Source organism: Lissotriton vulgaris, chromosome 1_1 (assembly GCF_964263255.1).
Source record: "Lissotriton vulgaris chromosome 1_1, aLisVul1.2, whole genome shotgun sequence".
Lineage (NCBI taxonomy): Eukaryota > Metazoa > Chordata > Amphibia > Caudata > Salamandridae > Lissotriton > Lissotriton vulgaris.
The window spans coordinates 1380866201-1380883303 of record NC_141685.1 but is presented as its reverse complement, the minus strand read 5'-3'; the positions used below and the strand labels follow the sequence as shown (position 1 = coordinate 1380883303).

Sequence of the window (17103 nt, the reverse complement as noted above, 5' to 3'; positions counted from 1 at the left end):
ACCTGATTATTCATCAATAAACCATCTTTAATCAGCACATCTCGGCTACAGTCTATCATATTACACAGAGCAAACATTCTGGGTTTATGGTTTTCAACTGGGGGAGGGGGGCAAAGAATATACAGAACAATAGCAATCCAGTTTGTTTTATATTTTTTGAAGCGTGGGTGCAAGGGAAGTTCTTTGTAATACAGATATTTAGATTGTGGAAGAAACAATAAATAAATACCCAAGTCAAATAAGCAAGCTCCATATTCAGATCTGGTTTTAGAATAAAGTCTCACTTCTTTTCATTTGTCCAATTACATGATCCATAACGAGAAATTTGACTTTTTTCAAGAGTAAGCTATACAAGATATTTGTCTGCCAAGTGTTGTGCAGCTCCACAAAAAGTGCAACCTTTACTAACAAATCAATGACTTTTTGACTCCTCCTTTAACTTTGCCTGTCCTTGTCAGATCTCCATGAAACTTGACAATTCTGCCCAAAGCGTGGCATGTCGAACACAAACCGTATATTTTGTTTTTAACAGCCTTTCAATGTAAACTCTGCATCTCTGACCTAACCATAACGACACACTAGCCATCACCATTTCCTTGCGATGTAGGGATTGCCAATGTTGTAGACCTGATAAAGCAATGTTATAGATGTAAAGTTGGCAATGCTTTCAGTCATTGGCAAACAAAGCAAAACCAAAGGGGATGATGGAGGGAGTGTTGAACATTGCAAGCAATCACCCCCAGTCAACTGATCTGGATTTGCATATGGCTGGGTTCAAACTGGAATGGCATGGTGAGCAAAAGATTTAGGCCCAGATCTCTGTACTGGGGTGAATGTATGACATCGTTCTGTATTCTGTCCATCAACTGTTGTTTTTGTATTTGTCACCCCGAGTGGGACGCGTATGCTCAGACGTGAGTCCCGTGCTCGCTATGCCACTGGAATCAAGCTATTCTGGCTGATGAGGGTTGAAAGCCCGAAACCGGTCCTTGGATGCTTGTTTCCAGTCCAGGGAGGACCTGGCTTGGCAGTTCGGGCTGGACTGTTCCTATGGGACACAGGGTCAAGACTGATTTGCATATGGCTGGGTTCAACTGGAATGGCAGGGTGAGTAAAAAAACGATGGATTTAGGCCCAGATCTCTGTACTGGGGTGAATGTATGACATTGTTCTGCATTCTGTCCATCAACTGTTGTTTTTGCTTCAGTCACTGGCGGCTCCTAAGCCGGAGGAGCATAGCCCCCAGTCACAGCAGGCATGGCTCACTGGTAGTGCAGTGAGAGCAGGGGGTTGGCTGTCACGTGGGAAGGAGATCAGAAATAAAATTAAAAAAATTAATTTACCTCGAGGGCGGGTCCAACGTCCTCGGCGTGCCTGCTCTCCTGCCTCCGACAGGAATAGGAAGCGGGCAGCCAGGCTCCCTCCCCTAAGCCAATCACAATCCTGTAATGGCAGCGTTATGATTGGTCTGAGATTTGTGACATGGCACTCAGCCAGGGGCTGGGGAGTTGGGCATGTTCTCCATGCAGGATGTAATGCAGCCTGCATAGAGAACAGGGGAGTGCGCATGACCCAAAAGGGCCGACCAAACAGTCATTGCACACTTAGGAGTGGGCAACCAACTCCGCCCCTGTCCTGCTCGCAGAGCGGAGCAGCCAAGCCAACAGCCTGCCGCAAAACAGCAAGATAGGAAACATAAAATGGCAGTAACTTTTGAGTTATTGTCGTTTTATGTTTCTCACTGCTTAAGAGCAGTAAGGTGACACTCTTCCACCATAGCTCAGGAGCGGCCCCTGATAGTGTGTGTGTATGTATGTATGTAGGTGTGTATGTATAGTCCCACTGCTATTGCAGCAGTGAAAAAAAGAAAATGATAATAACAAGACTTTATTATCATTCTCTTTTTCTTTTGAGACTAATTTGGGGCTGGCTCCCTGACGCCAGAGCAGGGGAGGAGTGGCTTACAATCCTCCAAGTGCACATGACAGTTTGGCCGAGCCTCTAGGGCCGGCCAAACTGTCATGCACACTTGGAATGTTCTCCTTTGGGTTGTGTTGCACAGCCCCATGGAGACCATGCCTAGCCTCGCCAGGCACTGCGTGAGCATCCAAAGAGGATGACTAGGCTAATTACAACACTGCTCCTGCAATGTCGTGACTGGCTGGGAGAGCCTGAAAGCCCGAGTGCTTCTGGTGCTTCCAGCAGAGGAGGAGAGGAGTGCAGCGGTGGGAGAGGTGTGCAGCAAAGGTACGTTTTTTATTTTTGTTTAGCCTCCCCACTCCACCACCCCTGTTCCGAGTTAGCTGCCACTACTTTCAGCGCAAACATTTTGGAGGTAGTAGGAGAAAACACATTGTGGTGCCAGATACCAGAGTAAATTGTAATACACCACAATAGTAAGCAGAGGTCTCCAATTCAACAGTTTGCTCTCATTCGATTAATTTTTTTTTTAACATTTTTCATCTGTCCCCAATAGTTAGCTAATTCCTGTAAGTAGTGATATAGAGGAAGAAATACTTACTTTTGCAAATCACTCAGAACAAAATATTGATTTAAGTACTGTGTTAAGCTTGATGTAAACCTTCAGGAAACGCCCATACAAATGACCAAAGGTCATCTGGCAAACACAGGCGCACGCACACCTCAGTCTACAAAGAAAGCTTTCAAGCAATACCCATGTATATAGAAGCATAGGATAGCATTGTTTGAGACAGGATATATGTGGGGTATCTGTGCAAAGATGACAACACCCCATAATGGAAAAGAAAACACTCATATATGGTATGTACCAATGGGTAGCATACTGGTGAGTCCAATTGTTTACTGAAAGGCATTGTTAGGCAAGATGGGGATGTTTGTTAAAAAACATGGGGCAAAAATAAGCTCTTTCCCCATGTCCAGTCTTTATTATCCTACTGAATTACTGGACCTGGCAGTTGTACATCAGCTGCAAGGCTTTATTGAGAAATTTGTCTTGGTCATTTCCAATTGACCAACGGTATATCGAGACATTGAGAGAGTCTGTGCTGTTAGTGGCCTGGAGAGACCTTAGTTTGTAGGAAAGCACAGTGTTAAAAACTGATTAGAACTTTACTGTATGACCATTCTGAGTTTATGCCTCTTCAGTTGAACGCCATCAGCTTTGGGGAGACTAAAGGTTTGGCAATGTCTACTATTTAATGTGCGCCTGTTTACACAGGCAAACGTTATTGGATCTTTATAAGTTGTATTTTTGGATCTACGCAGATTATATTCAAGTTTTGGTCGAATGACAGCTCTCACCTCACAGAATTCCTGTGTTTTTCCAAACTTCATCCTGTCCTTTTAGTATTGAATGGAAAACATACTCTTTTTTGTGTTAGAGATGCTTTATTGAATGAATTTGTAAAACAATACAGAGTAAAATGATATACATCTGCTCTAGCATTGTGTAAGCATAATATGTAAAACAATGAAATATTATATCTAAAAAGGATTAACACCTAAGAATAAATAGCGAGAGGAAACATAATGCCTAGAGTCGAAAGAACAATACTAATATAAAACTCTAGCATTTTCTAAAAAAAAATTTAAGAATGGAGATGAAAGAAGATAAAGAGAGAAGAGAAAGAAAAGAAGAAGAAAGGGAGAAGGAAAAAAGAAGAATATTAAGAATAAGGTTAAAATAAAATAGTTAACAACCATCTGTTGTTACCAGAATAACCAAACAAGATAGTGGCTACTCATGGGGGGGGGCAAATCTGTGCACACAGGTCTAGCAGGGGCAACAGTTCTGGATATGTATGAAGTTGGAGGAAGCTAGAACAGGTCTCTTTGAATTGTTAAGGGGAATGTAGTAGCATGGGCTCTGTCTAACCTGTGATGGTGACATAGTAAAATCCACCAGGCAATACAAGTGATTTTTGAAGTATCTTTTTAATTGAATGTTATAATTTGTAAAGCCAGGGCTATCATCAAATCAATACATTTCCTAAGTCTCTTACGAGAATGCCATATGAGGGGACACATTACCCAAAAATAGATGAACGCTGTCAAACGTCTTACCATGGACAATATGTTATTAAACGTATCCCATATTAATAACCCAAAACTCTGAACTCGGGGACAATGGCTATTTAAACCAGCGCTGACTACAAGCGCTGGCACTACAGAATACTCCTGAGGCGGAAAGCCGGGAGAGCAGAAAGCGATTTTTAGCTGTTTTAAATTCATTGTGATAACGTGTATTTTACAACTCCTGCTCTTGGGCACATAACGCTGTAAATCAAGCACCCTCGCACAGCCGGATTATCGCTGCAGCGGGTGAATGTTTGTTGTGTATTATTGCCGCCATAACCCGACCCAGCAGACACGCCCTCTCGCGCTGGCCACTCCCCCAGCGCCGGGCTATTTAAACCAGCGCTGACTACAAGCGCTGGCACTACAGAATCCTCCTGAGGCGGAAAGCCGGGAGAGCAGAAAGCGATTTTTAGCTGTTTTAAATTCATTGTGATAACGTGTATTTTACAACTCCTGCTCTTGGGCACATAACGCTGTAAATCAAGCACCCTCGCACAGCCGAATTATCGCTGCAGTGGGTGAGTGTTTGTTGTGTATTATTGCCGCCATAACCCGACCCAGTAGACACGCCCACTCGCATTGGCCACGCCCCTCCCAACACCCCTCCCACTTCCATAAAAGATGTGCATCTATCGGAAGTGCAGTGGACGAGCGCAGCGGGCGCGACGATTGCGCGCCGAAGGCGCGCTTAAGGCAAGCTCGTCTGTGCTCGTCCGTGCCGAGTCTGGGCCCAGGGCTACTCCCCTTAGCTCGGCAGAGCCATCCATTGCTCAAACTCCGATAGTACGGAAATACACTTCCGACCAACTTCGAAACCTTACGTCCTCGGCAACCTTGCCACACACCATACCGTGTTTACGGTATACTAACCCTATGATAGGTCTTCATAAGTGCCCTACCTGCACTACTCCCACCTCCCTAGTCAAATCCCCCCTCCAAGTCTTAGCTGCACTTATCAATGCACGCTCTGTGCCGAAACATAAAATGGAAATCTCAGATTTTATCGAGTCACACAACCTAGACCTCCTGTTCATCACCGAGACTTGGAGTGACGACTCTGCAGGCCCGGATTTTAGAACAGCAACCCCTGAAAATTACTGTGTTCACAGACTAGATAGACCGAGAAAAAAGGGGGGAGGGCTAGCCATTATTTACCGGGATCATCTCAAAGTTAAATTCACTGATCTTAAACACAATGACTGTGAGGCTTTGTCATTTTCCATCTGTCTCTCTGACAACCAATCATTTGTAGGCATTTTACTCTATCGCCCACCGGGGTCCAGAGCTAAATTCCTCAACAATCTTAATAACCTAATCGAGGTCACAGCTGGAGCTCCTCACTACACCATTCTGGGAGATTTTAATTTCCACCTTGAGTCCAGCTGTGACCCTGATACCACGACGCTAATTAACGATCTAGTAGCAGCTGACTTCCAGCAAATTGTCAACCAATCTACCCACAAAGTGGGACATACCCTGGATGGTATATTCACCACTAATCCATACATTTTGGTTGCAGACGTGATCCCTCTCATTTGGACGGATCACTCAGCGGTCTACTTTTCCATCAAAATTAAACCCACTCCTCTTTCGATTGCTTCATCTTCTCCTATCTCCTTCAGAGACTGGAAAAATATCAACACTTCTCACCTTGCTTCTATGTTGTCTGACAGCCTCAACATCACCGAACAGGACCCATTGTTAGCCTCAACTAACTATCTCAACAGCTTAAACACGGCATGTCACACGTTAGCACCAGTAAAAACCTCCCATCTTAGCAGACAGCTCCCTTCGGCCCCTTGGTTCACAGAATCCCTTCGCCTTCAGAGACAATATTGCAGAAATTTGGAAAGATTCTGGCGCCACCACTACAACCCCACGGACAAAGTCCTTTATAAAAGCACCCTCTCCAATTACAAGTATCATATTGTCTCCGCAAAGAGCGATTACTACACTTCCCAAATCAATCAGGCAAAAAACTCTGCAAGACAATTGTTCCAGGTAGTCACTCAACTGGCTAATCCCCCCACTCCGCGTCCTGCTGTTTCACAAACCCTCTGCAACTCTGTTGCTGAGTTCTTTAAAGATAAGGTTACTTCTATTTTCTCAGCATTCACCCACTCTGTTCCCACCACCACCATCAATCAACGTCACCCTATTGATACTCCTATTTTTCCGAATTTTGAAGCAACCACTGTGGAACAAATCAGACGTTTAATTTCCAGTACAAAATCAGGATCACCCCTAGATCGGTGTCCCCCTGCCACTCTCAATTAGGCATGGGCGGATTTTGCGGATTCGCAATCCGCGGATTTGCGAATTTGCGGATTCACAAAATCTGCGGATTTTGCGAATCCGCGGATTTGCGGATTTTGTGGTGGGGGGGGGGTTTCTGTGCGAGTTCATGTGCCTCTTGTGTGTATAAAAGGTCAGAGAAAGATCAGTTCAGCAGATGAAGAGAAAGAAGCTCCTGGTCACAGGAACAGCACAGGTATTGCGCTCGTGAAAGTCAAGGATGCAAAGGCCTCTATCCAGCATCACAGCTGATTTTCCACGGTAGATTTGGGAAGAAAGCAGACCTGTGCCCAGCCTACTCATGTAACTATTTTACAATGGCGCCAGCAAGCTGCCAGCGCCGTTGTAAAATAGTTACAAAGTTAACTTGCACAGGAAGCACTTAGATAAAATAAAGCAGCACCTGCTTCGTTTTATCTAGTGGTTCCTGTGCAAGCTAACTTTGTAACTATTTTACAACGGCGCTGGCAGCTTGCTGGCGCCATTGTAAAATAGTTACATGAGTGGGGGTTCAACTTTTGAACCCGTTACGTCCGTGGATTTTTTTTTGCGGATTTTGCGGGAAATCCGCAAAATTCGCGGATTGCGGATTTACCAAAAATCTGCAAAATCCGCGGGCGTAACGGATTTCCCGCTCATGCCTACTCTCAATCCCATCCCAGAAGCCATCTCCCCCGCACTGACTAACATCTGTAATGCTATGTTCAGCACGGGCGTCTACCCCCAGTGTGGAAGGAGGCTATCATTAAGCCACTACTAAAAAAAAACACACTTGATCCCCTCCTCCCAGCCAGCTATCGTCCCTTTGCATGTCTCTCTTTCCCTGCACAGATATTTGAGAAAACCATGAATATACAACTCTCCAAATTTATAGAAATTAACAACTTACTGGATGAAACCCAATTTGGGTTTAGACAGGGTCATGGAACCGAAACTGCCTTACTAAAAGCGGCAGATGAAATAAGGATAACACTGGATAAAGGTGGAGCGTCAGTACTAATACTGCTGGATCTCTCCGCAGCCTTTGACACGGTCGATCATGTCACCTTGATCGACCGTGTCTCAGCATTAGGCATTCACGACAAGGCCAAAGAGCTTCTCGCCTCCTTCTTAACGGACCGTCCACAGACAGTAAGAATGGGCCATTTTTCCTCCCTCACCTTCACCCTTCCTTGCGGAGTGCCGCAGGGATCCTCGCTAAGTCCAACACTGTTTAATATTTATGTAGCAGACTTGGCGAGGGTGATAAAAACCTATGGTATCGCCTAAGGCAAGCCCGTCTGCGCCCGTCCGCGACTGTCCGGGGCTAGGGGCGCGTCACTCTGCCCCGCTCATCACCTATACCCCGGACCAACTCCACAACCTCCAGGGACCCTGGCCCATCGCAGCCTCCACTTGTTCCCGCATCTTCTCTCTTGGTCTCTCTCCTGCCGCTCCCTCTCACATTCCCCTTCCTACAGTTGACCTCTCTCTCTCGCCCAGTAGCATCACCCTTCCCACAACCCCTAAATCCCTCACGGTTTTTTATCTCAACACCCGGTCAGCAGTCGCCCATGCGCACGAACTCTCGATCCTGCTGGATCTTCAAGCCCCTGATCTTCTTTTCCTAACGGAGACCTGGTTCGGCGACGACTCCCTCCCCGCCCTACTAGCCACCTTACCGGCCTCTTACTATGCCCTTCGGGCTGATCGCCCTTCCGGCAGAGCTGGGGGCGGCGTGGCGGTCATCGCACGCACCGATCTCCCTTTTCAAATTCTGTCCCTGCCTGATATCGCGACCACCGAATACTTGGTTATTCGCACTACCTCCATTACTCCTCCTCTGACCTGTTTTCTCACTTACCGTCCTCCTCAATCCCCTTTACAGTTCCTCTCTGACTTCTTGGAAGTCCTGGCTACCATTACAGTTAATAATTCTTCTATCCTACTCCTAGGCGACTTCAACTTTTGGCCCTCCGACCCAGCTGAATGTTCGTCCTCAAAGGAATTTTCTGAAACCCTCCAATCCCTCAACTTCACCCCCCATGTCCACTCCCCCACCCACATCAAGGGTCACACGCTTGACCAGATCTGGTCCCTAAACTGTCCCGTGGAATCCCTCTCTATTTCGCCTTGCACCTGGTCCGACCACCACCTTATCTCATTTTCCCTACCCATTCACCCCCCAGCCAAGCCCTTTCGCCCCAAAAACATCTGGGTTCGAGCATGGGGCCGTGTCAATCCAGAAGACCTCTCTTCCCTTCTTATCACCTCCCTCCCTTCCCTGCAGGGCCTCTCTACCCTCTCCCAGGTTGAGGCCATAGATCAGTGGCTCTCCGCTGGCAGTGACTCTGTTGCCCCGCTCAAACGTATTACCTCCAAGCGTGACAAGGATGCCAACCAGTGGTTCAACGCAGAGCTTAAGGCCACCAAACTTACTGTACGCCGCGCGGAGCGGGCTTGGAGGAGAAATTACTGCCCCACTCTAAGACTGGAGTATACCAACATCCTTACCCAGTTCAAAAAAGACATCTTGGAGGCCAAAACCGCCTACTTCTCCTCCAAAATCCTTGCTGCAGAAAACCAGCCTAAGGAGATTTTCACGATTGTCCATAACCTGGCGTTCTCGGACAGAACAACTCTGAAGCCCCGTCCGAGGAACTCTGCCACTCCCTCAACAACTACTTCATCCATAAAATTGCTACTATTAAAGCTAACATCCCGCCCCCTTCTCCCTCCTTTGTTGACCCCCAATGCCCCCCTCCCAAGGGACAACTCACTGCCCTCCCCCCATATCTAAGGAAGCCCTGTCTTCCTTGGTACCTTTGGTTAAATCTGGCTCTCCACTCGACCCCTGTCCTGCTCACATTCTTCGTCATATTTTTGTTACCTGCCTGGACCCCCCCTTCACCTCCTCAACAGTTCTCTGGCTCAAGGTGTGGTTCCATCCCCCTTGAAGTCTGCGGTTATTGTGCCGATTCTAAAAAAACCCTGGGGCAGACCCCTCTGTCCCTGCCAATTTCCGCCCCATCTCCCTCTTACCTTTTCTGGCAAAGGTGCTCGAGCGCCATGTCACCGGCGCTCTGAGCTCCTTTGTAGAGACTCATGGAGCTCTCGCTCCCCGCCAGGCCGGCTTCCGCCCCGCACACTCCACGGAGTCCGTTGTTATCTCGGTCTTGGACAACCTCAGGGAGGGTATGGATACTAACCAGCGCCAGGCCCTAGGGCTCCTTGATCTCTCAGCCGCCTTTGACACAGTGGATCATACCATCTTGCTTTCCCGTGGCAGGGCGGCCGGGATCGGGGGGACTGCCTTGGTCTGGCTATCCTCCTTCCTGAGCGACCGCACCCAGGCCGTCCGCCTGGGTGACTTTACAGCGGACGTCCGGAAAGTTCAGTGCGGGGTTCCCCAAGGCTCCTCCCTTTCTCCCCTCTTGTTCAATCTCTATGTCGCCCCTCTTATCTTTTCTCTTCAACAAATGGAGGTCGCCGTATTTAATTATGCGGATGACCTCCAGTTGGTCTTTAACCTCTCCTCTTCCCCCTCTTCTGTCCTTAATTTTCAATCTGTCATGCTCCACATCCGGGACTGGATGAACCACAATCACCTTAAACTCAACCCCGACAAGACTGAGCTGGTGTTGACGGGTGGTTCATCCAGCCCCTGGTCCTCTCTCTTCTGGCCCCCTTCTCTTGGCCCCTCTCCTGAACCCTCTACCTCTGTCAAAACCCTCGGCATAAAACTCAACTCTCAACTCACCCTTCACTCCCAGGTTAGCTCTGTGGTATCTTCCTCTTTCCTTTCACTGCGCACTATACGCAGGGTGTCCCGTTTCTTCACCTTATCAGCTCTCAAACAAATCACCTTAGCCATGGTGGTGTCCCGCCTGGACTACGGCAATGCCCTATATGCAGGCATCCCTGCATATAGCTTACGGCGTTTGCAGCAGATACAAAACCAGGCGGCCCGCCTGGTCTTCAATCTTCCTAAATTCCACTGTTCCTCCCCCCTCTTGAAATCCCTACACTGGCTCCCTGTGCGAGCCCGGATCCAATTCCAGCTCGCCTCCATCACCTTCTTGGCCCGACTGGACCTGGCTCCAGCATTCATCTCTTCAGAGATCACCCCCTATGTACCCACTAGGGAACTCCGCTCGTCCTCCCAGTCCCTCCTCACTATCCCACGCTACCGGACAAAGAAGTGGGGAGGTTCGAAATTTGCTACCCTTGCCCCGATCCTCTGGAACTCCCTTCCCCTGGATCTGCGATCCATCACCCTGTACCCGCAATTTCGCAAACACCTCAAGGCCCACTTGTTCACAAAGTCCTTTGACTAAATCCCCAGCAGTCTCCCCCGTCTTTTAGCCCTGGATCTTGTTAGCTGTAGCGCCAAGAAACCGCAGGTGTATGAGCGCTTTACAAGTATTTTAAAACTCAAACTCAAACTCATTGCCCTTACGACCTACGCCGACGACACACAACTGGTGCTATCGGTGCACAACGATGGCGCAGAAGTTGCTGCCAACTTTCAAGAAGGAATGCTGGCAATCAGTTCCTGGATGTCATCAAATTGTCTCAAACTTAACTCTGACAAAACAGAGGTGATGACATTCGGGAAACTGGAACCTACCTGGTCCCCCTTATGGTGGCCAACGAAGATGGGAGCTCCACCAGTACCTGTCACTAAGGTCCGCAATCTTGGAGTCACGTTTGACAACAAAATGACCTTCCATCACCATGTCAATTCTGTGGTCTCCTCATCCTTTTTCATCCCGAAAAGGATCAAAAAGCTGTTACCCTTCCTTCCCACTTCAGCTGGCAAAACCTTAATTAGCATGTTGGTTTTCTCAAAAACAGACTACTGCAATGCCCTTTTTCTGAACGCCCAGGAAAAAGTCCTTAACAGGCTGCAGTTAGTTCAGAACGCCTCAGCCAGAATCTTACTGGGCATCCCTAAGTTTGCCTCAATCTCCCCCTACATTCAACAACTGCACTGGCTACCTGTGCTACCTGTGCATCGCCTATAAAGCTATCAACAACCTAGGCCCACAGTTTCTCAAAGACGCCCTCTGCCCACTTGAAAATGCAAGAACGCTTCGTTCCTCCTCTGCCCATCTGCTTAAAGTTCCGCGAACTAAAAGAGCCAATTGGGGGGACAGATGTTTCACGATTTCCACTGCTAAACTCTGGAACACTCTCCCCCTTCACATCAAAACGGCTCCTGCACTCCTTAGTTTTAGGAAGAAATTAAAAACCTGGCTTTTCTCATGGTAAATTTTTTTTTTATTTGCCACAATATCATTCTGTAGACTGAGCACCGAGACACCTCCGGGTATTTGCGCGCTATAAAAAATGCAAGAAACATAAACATAAACATAAACAATCAAAAAAACATATGAAAAAATTCACCGTTTTCTTGGGCACAAGACTAACATTTGGTGTCGTTGATTAGGTCAAACTGATGTAAGTGAGTGGGAGTGTAATATAGTCTATTATAGAAATAAAATAGAGTTTAGGTAGTGGAGGCAGAGCGGGAAGTAGCATGTATCTTAGCCCAAATTGTTTCCCAATTGTATATAACATATCCAAATAATCAAGAAACACCAGACATGCCTGCCATGTGATAAAAAAACTTGATACAGCGTACAAGAAAAATGACGACTGGAAGTGGGAAGACAACAACAACTGTAACAGCATGATCCAACAGACCAAAGGAAAGTAGAACCTGTACAAAACACTAACAAAAACAAAAGAAATACAAGAATAAGAGTTGCACAAATCAAGTTTTACTGAGTTCCATATCTTCTCCTTTGTGTTTACTGATTAATTGTTTAAGGTCCTTATTGTCTTCCAAGGTAGTCATCCTGTCCTTGTAGGTGACCTTGAAGAAACATGGATAAAGAAGCCCATAAACTGTGCTCAAACTCGACGTTGGTCTTTCGGGCACTTCAAAAATAATGAACTTCCATATTTTGGCATACTGGGTAGCCCCAGTGTCTCCCCTATGGGTCCCAGGAGTGGGGTTCAGGTATTTATAAGGATGACCTTTATAAAATAGGTTTTATATTTGCTGGAGTAGGAAAATTACACATTTCACTTCCCTCATTGTTTGTAAAGTTCTTCCCAAAATGTTTACATAATCAGAACCCCTAACGTCTCCCCAGGGGTGGAGGGTCCTGTAGATATAGGCAGTGTCCTTTATAAGCCCTGGTATTGGAGAAATTACCCAGTTCAATCCCCAACCACATAGGTTAGCATGGTGTTCAGTTATTAATTAACAACTAATGCTAGGCTTGGCAGAAAACATATCATTCAAGGACTTAGGACAATGGTATTGATGCTGTTGTTAAATTTATCTAGGCCTGGGTGGTGAATTCCACTACAGGAGTTTACAAAGTTTTCCACACTCCACGTTACGCGGAGCTTGCAGAGTTTTTTCTTTGTTCGCATTCGTCAACATCAAGTTGGCGAGCGTTAGCAAGGAAAATCCACATCCCGGCAAGATTTTTCCTCGTTCGCGATCATCCACGTCAAGTTGGCAAGTGCGGAAAATCAACCTCCCGGCGAGAGCTCTCAAAGCGGTCAGTCAGATTTCTCATTGCGAGTGGTCGCGTATGCTGTTCTGGAAAATAACTATCATCAGATTGCTCTTACTAAATAATGTCTTCACCTGTGGGCACCCTATCCCTCGTGGTCTCTTCTCCCTCCACCTCAGTGGTGATTTCTTCTTCTAGTGCCCATTGAGCAACTGAGGTTCTAAGTTTTTTCAGTTGTGGTCCACATGTTCTACTCTTTCTTCTTGGCTGCTTGTTGAAAAGGCATTGTCTTCATATCTAAAGGGTTTAACTATTTACTTATAAATCATTCCTGGAATGTGCTAAACAATACAATGTGTTAAAGTTGTATGTTTAATTTTAGTAAGAATAGAAATTGTGCAGAGACAATATTATATTACTATCCATCAGGTTAAACTGCAAGAACTAGCGGTATATAATAAGAGCTTTGTCATACCATAAACTTTAAATGTAAAATGTGTAGTTGAATGATCTTAGAGAAGCCACATTATTTCACGAGAAGATTGGCATTGAACATGGGACATTATAGGGATAACTCTGAAACATATCTCCAAATTATTTTGGTGTTAGATAATATTTTGGATTTTACTAAACATCACAAAAATGCCCATTGAATCAATTAAATCAGTATATTTTTGTCTTTGCTGTAAAATGTTTCACAGATGCATTCACATCATTTGAAATGAGAGGAACATATTGAAATATTTATGTTTTAGGACAAACAAGATGTGTCTATGGACTCTTATTGCAGAAATGAATAAATCTTTAAACACTAACCGGGTAAAGCAAGACACATTTCTCCACTACCCTACATTGTCTATCTCACTGCAATGATATTCCATAACTGAAACAAACACAATATCTAAATCCCATAACCTGCCTCGGCCCATTTGTCACTTCCTTTCTTGACGAAATAGGCTATTTAAGTATATAAATTCAGGAAATCATTTTAAAAGATGTATGTAAAGGTGGTTATGATTAAGAGGGCTCTAATAAAAGTTGTGTCCCTACGGAACAGACCACATTTCTCTAAATGTTAGTTGTATGTAAGTGATTTAAGAGAGATGAGAATGTGATCAATTATGCCTTAATTGGACAGCAAATAATCTAATTGAGGAAAGAATGTAAAAATTAGAAACAAACATAAATGGTATGCTATTTAAGATGCATTGATAAGTTCATCTACCTGAAAACAGTATTCTATGAATCAGTGTGTCTACACTCAGAAGTATAGCTTATTACATTTTTATAAGTTTCCTCTGTAAATTTGCCACAGCAGAAATCTTGAGTGTTTATGCATTCAGGAATGTAAAGTTTATTATTGAGTAATATGGATCACAAATCAAATTTACCTCAAATACATATTTTATCAAATTGAACTTTGAAAGCATGTTGAATATCTGTAAATGGTGAATATGCGTTGATCAGAAACATTGATTGATGAAAAAAATGGACACAATTCTAATGTCTGCATCTCAAAATGGTTGCTTCTGGGATTAAAGAATGGGCATTTCTGGTGTCTTTGTCCTTGTTTTTTCTTATTCACGTAGATTACTTTCTCTTGATGTGGCACGAAGGGGGGGTGGGAGGGGGCAGGGGGATATGCGTCCTTCAATACTCCTGACCACTATCTTTCACTAGTCTGCATTGAAGCAATAGAAACTGCTAATAATGTGGAAAATCAATATTCATTTTGAAGGCTGATAAAGAATGGTGTTGTTTCCTATGCAGCAAGACCTCGTCAGCACTATTGGAGAAAGTGCAGCTTTGGGAGTGGCAGGCATTGTTATTTGGGGTGACATGAACCTGGCGTTATCAAAGGTGAGTAATTTAACAGGTATTATCAGCTGCTATCAGTATTTTTAACTGAAAAAAGGTGCTTGTGTTTTTTTCCCACACAAGGATACCATTAACATGCAATACGAGAACGGAACTCTATTCTACAGTTAACAAATAAATATAAATACATAAGCATACTATTATTGCTATCTCCTGGAAGCCAGGAACATTCAGTGCATTTGTCACTTAGCACGACAACGAAAATGTAGTTGCTTATGTAAAGCATGAAGGAGACAGAAAACAATTTTGATGTATTATTTATCAACATATTTTTCAGGACATACACTTTTTTTGCCGCAATGTATCATCCACATGGCCAATACATTTTTGCAAATTCTAATATGTACAGATTTGAATTTATTCCAAGGCTCCTTTATCCCAAGTGCCAATCTTGTTTCGAACAAACAACTTCTTATTTGGGTTTGTGGAACTCATAATAGCTTTATAGCCATTGCTGTAATCTACCAACATCTTGATTTGCAAATGTTGGTGTTAACAGAAAATACTCTTATTAGTGGAAAAAGTGCGAAACCACAAGCAGACTTTCCTTCACCATGCTCTCTCCAGGTTGGAGAGTTCCATTGGTGGATGCTCCTCCAGAAAACAACTACCACCCAACTCCATATGAGTCCCTTAGTCTAATATTTGTAACATAGAGGTCTACATTTTCTTTTTCAGTTTGTGAGCTTTTCTACAGCCCGAGACAAGACACCATGACATCCAAATCACAGTAATGATGGGGGATTTACCCACATAAATATAGATTGGGCAGATAATGCTAACTTGTGTTGATTTATGAAAGGACCTGCAGATATCACAGCTCAATTGGGTCTCAGTATGAAACCTTTCACACTCAAAATTGCAGGTTCGTATTTTGAGTTCAATTAACATAACGCCTTCTCCTGGAGGGACACATTTACATTTTCTGTTTCAGTTTTTGGGGTATGCTTCACATTAGGTTTTTAGGGAAAATTGCTACTTGGGTTGATATTTCTCGGGTGGCTTCAGGTGGGTATTCCATGCTAGCCACAAACTTTCCACATTAGATTACTCGAATGATAATGACCAACAGAACCCTGAGCAGGGTGTGATGATGCAAAACCAAGAGATTAAACTATCAGTTTCTTTAAGATGGCAATGATGACTAAACATATCTGCAACTAGGGCCGGTGACATGTTGATATTAGAAATGATTCAGATGTATTGATTTTGTCTGTCACCTTCTAAAAAAATCAATTAAATTATTCTGAACTAGAAATGATTCAGAAAGAGGACAGCTGTTCGTGACTGTGCTACATGTTTATTTGTTATGTGAACGCAGGAGCATACTCCACTCTTTTGAGTCTCATTGGGTACTGTTATGAGACAGATACAGATCAGTGAATACTAGAACCTCATTTTGAAATGCACTGTACACAAAACAAAGCTGATTTCAAATATTTCACATCTCTCTAATACTTACAGGACAGCTGCACAAAGGTGAAGCACTTTGTTACTTCAGATTTGGGTTTCTATCTCACCAATGTGACCAAATCTGCAGAAGTGTGCAGCCAACATCTTTGCCAGAACAATGGGCGGTGCTTGCGCAAAACCTGGTATTCCCGCGACTACCTCCACCTCAACCCCGAAAACTACAAAATACACCTTTCTGAAAATCTAGAGATGTCAGTCACTGGAGAAGCATCTGATGAAGATTTGAAACTGATGGAGAAACAATTTCATTGCCACTGCTACCAGGGGTACGAAGGGAGCGACTGCTCAAGCTTCAGACCTCCAAGTGAACCGCCTCGCAACGCTGCTGTCTCCTTGGTGTCCAGATCAGTATGGACAACAGCATGCATTCTAATTCTTGTCTCACTAATCTGAACCAAAAGAGCTGTGAGAAAAGAGAGTGATCCAAAGGTGCAAAGAGATGAAATGTTTATGACAAGCCAACTTTTCATTTTGATATTCAGTCAAGGACATGTACTCTACCATAATATACTGTTAAATGACCCCTCTGCAACAATAGGCTGAAGGCGATGTGAAGGGTAATTAACAGCTGCTATCGACCAACATTATTTGTGCAATATATGGGAAAATGCACCGTAAACTGTATATTATGGGAATGTTCTATGTCACAAAGGAGTTAGACAGAGTGCCTTCATAAGAACATGGAACTACAAAACGACTTTCTATATTCTTATACCCAGTGAGGGGTTATGGCATGCCATGTAATGTATGAGTCCCTGCTCTCTTCTCCTCTGCTGCAGTCCCACAATATGTGGCCTCTTTTCTCTGTGGCCCTTCCTTTTAGACATGGGTGTTTTCTTCCCACACGTGAGGTTGAGAAGATGGGAGCAGGTGCAACAACACA

At 44.6% G+C, this 17103-nt stretch overlaps 1 protein-coding gene across 1 annotated transcript in view; it reads left to right on the top strand.

Moving 5' to 3' along the window:
• LOC147750542 (hyaluronidase-4-like) overlaps positions 1-16856 on the top strand; it is a 28165-nt gene extending 11309 nt beyond the window's left edge. Inside the window, exons 2-3 of the mRNA XM_086936555.1 lie at positions 14640-14729; positions 16212-16856. Of these exons, the coding sequence (XP_086792681.1) occupies positions 14640-14729; positions 16212-16613 (492 nt within the window). The 3' untranslated portion in view covers positions 16614-16856. The remainder of the gene's footprint in view (positions 1-14639; positions 14730-16211) is intronic.
• Positions 16857-17103: the final 247 nt, after the last annotated feature.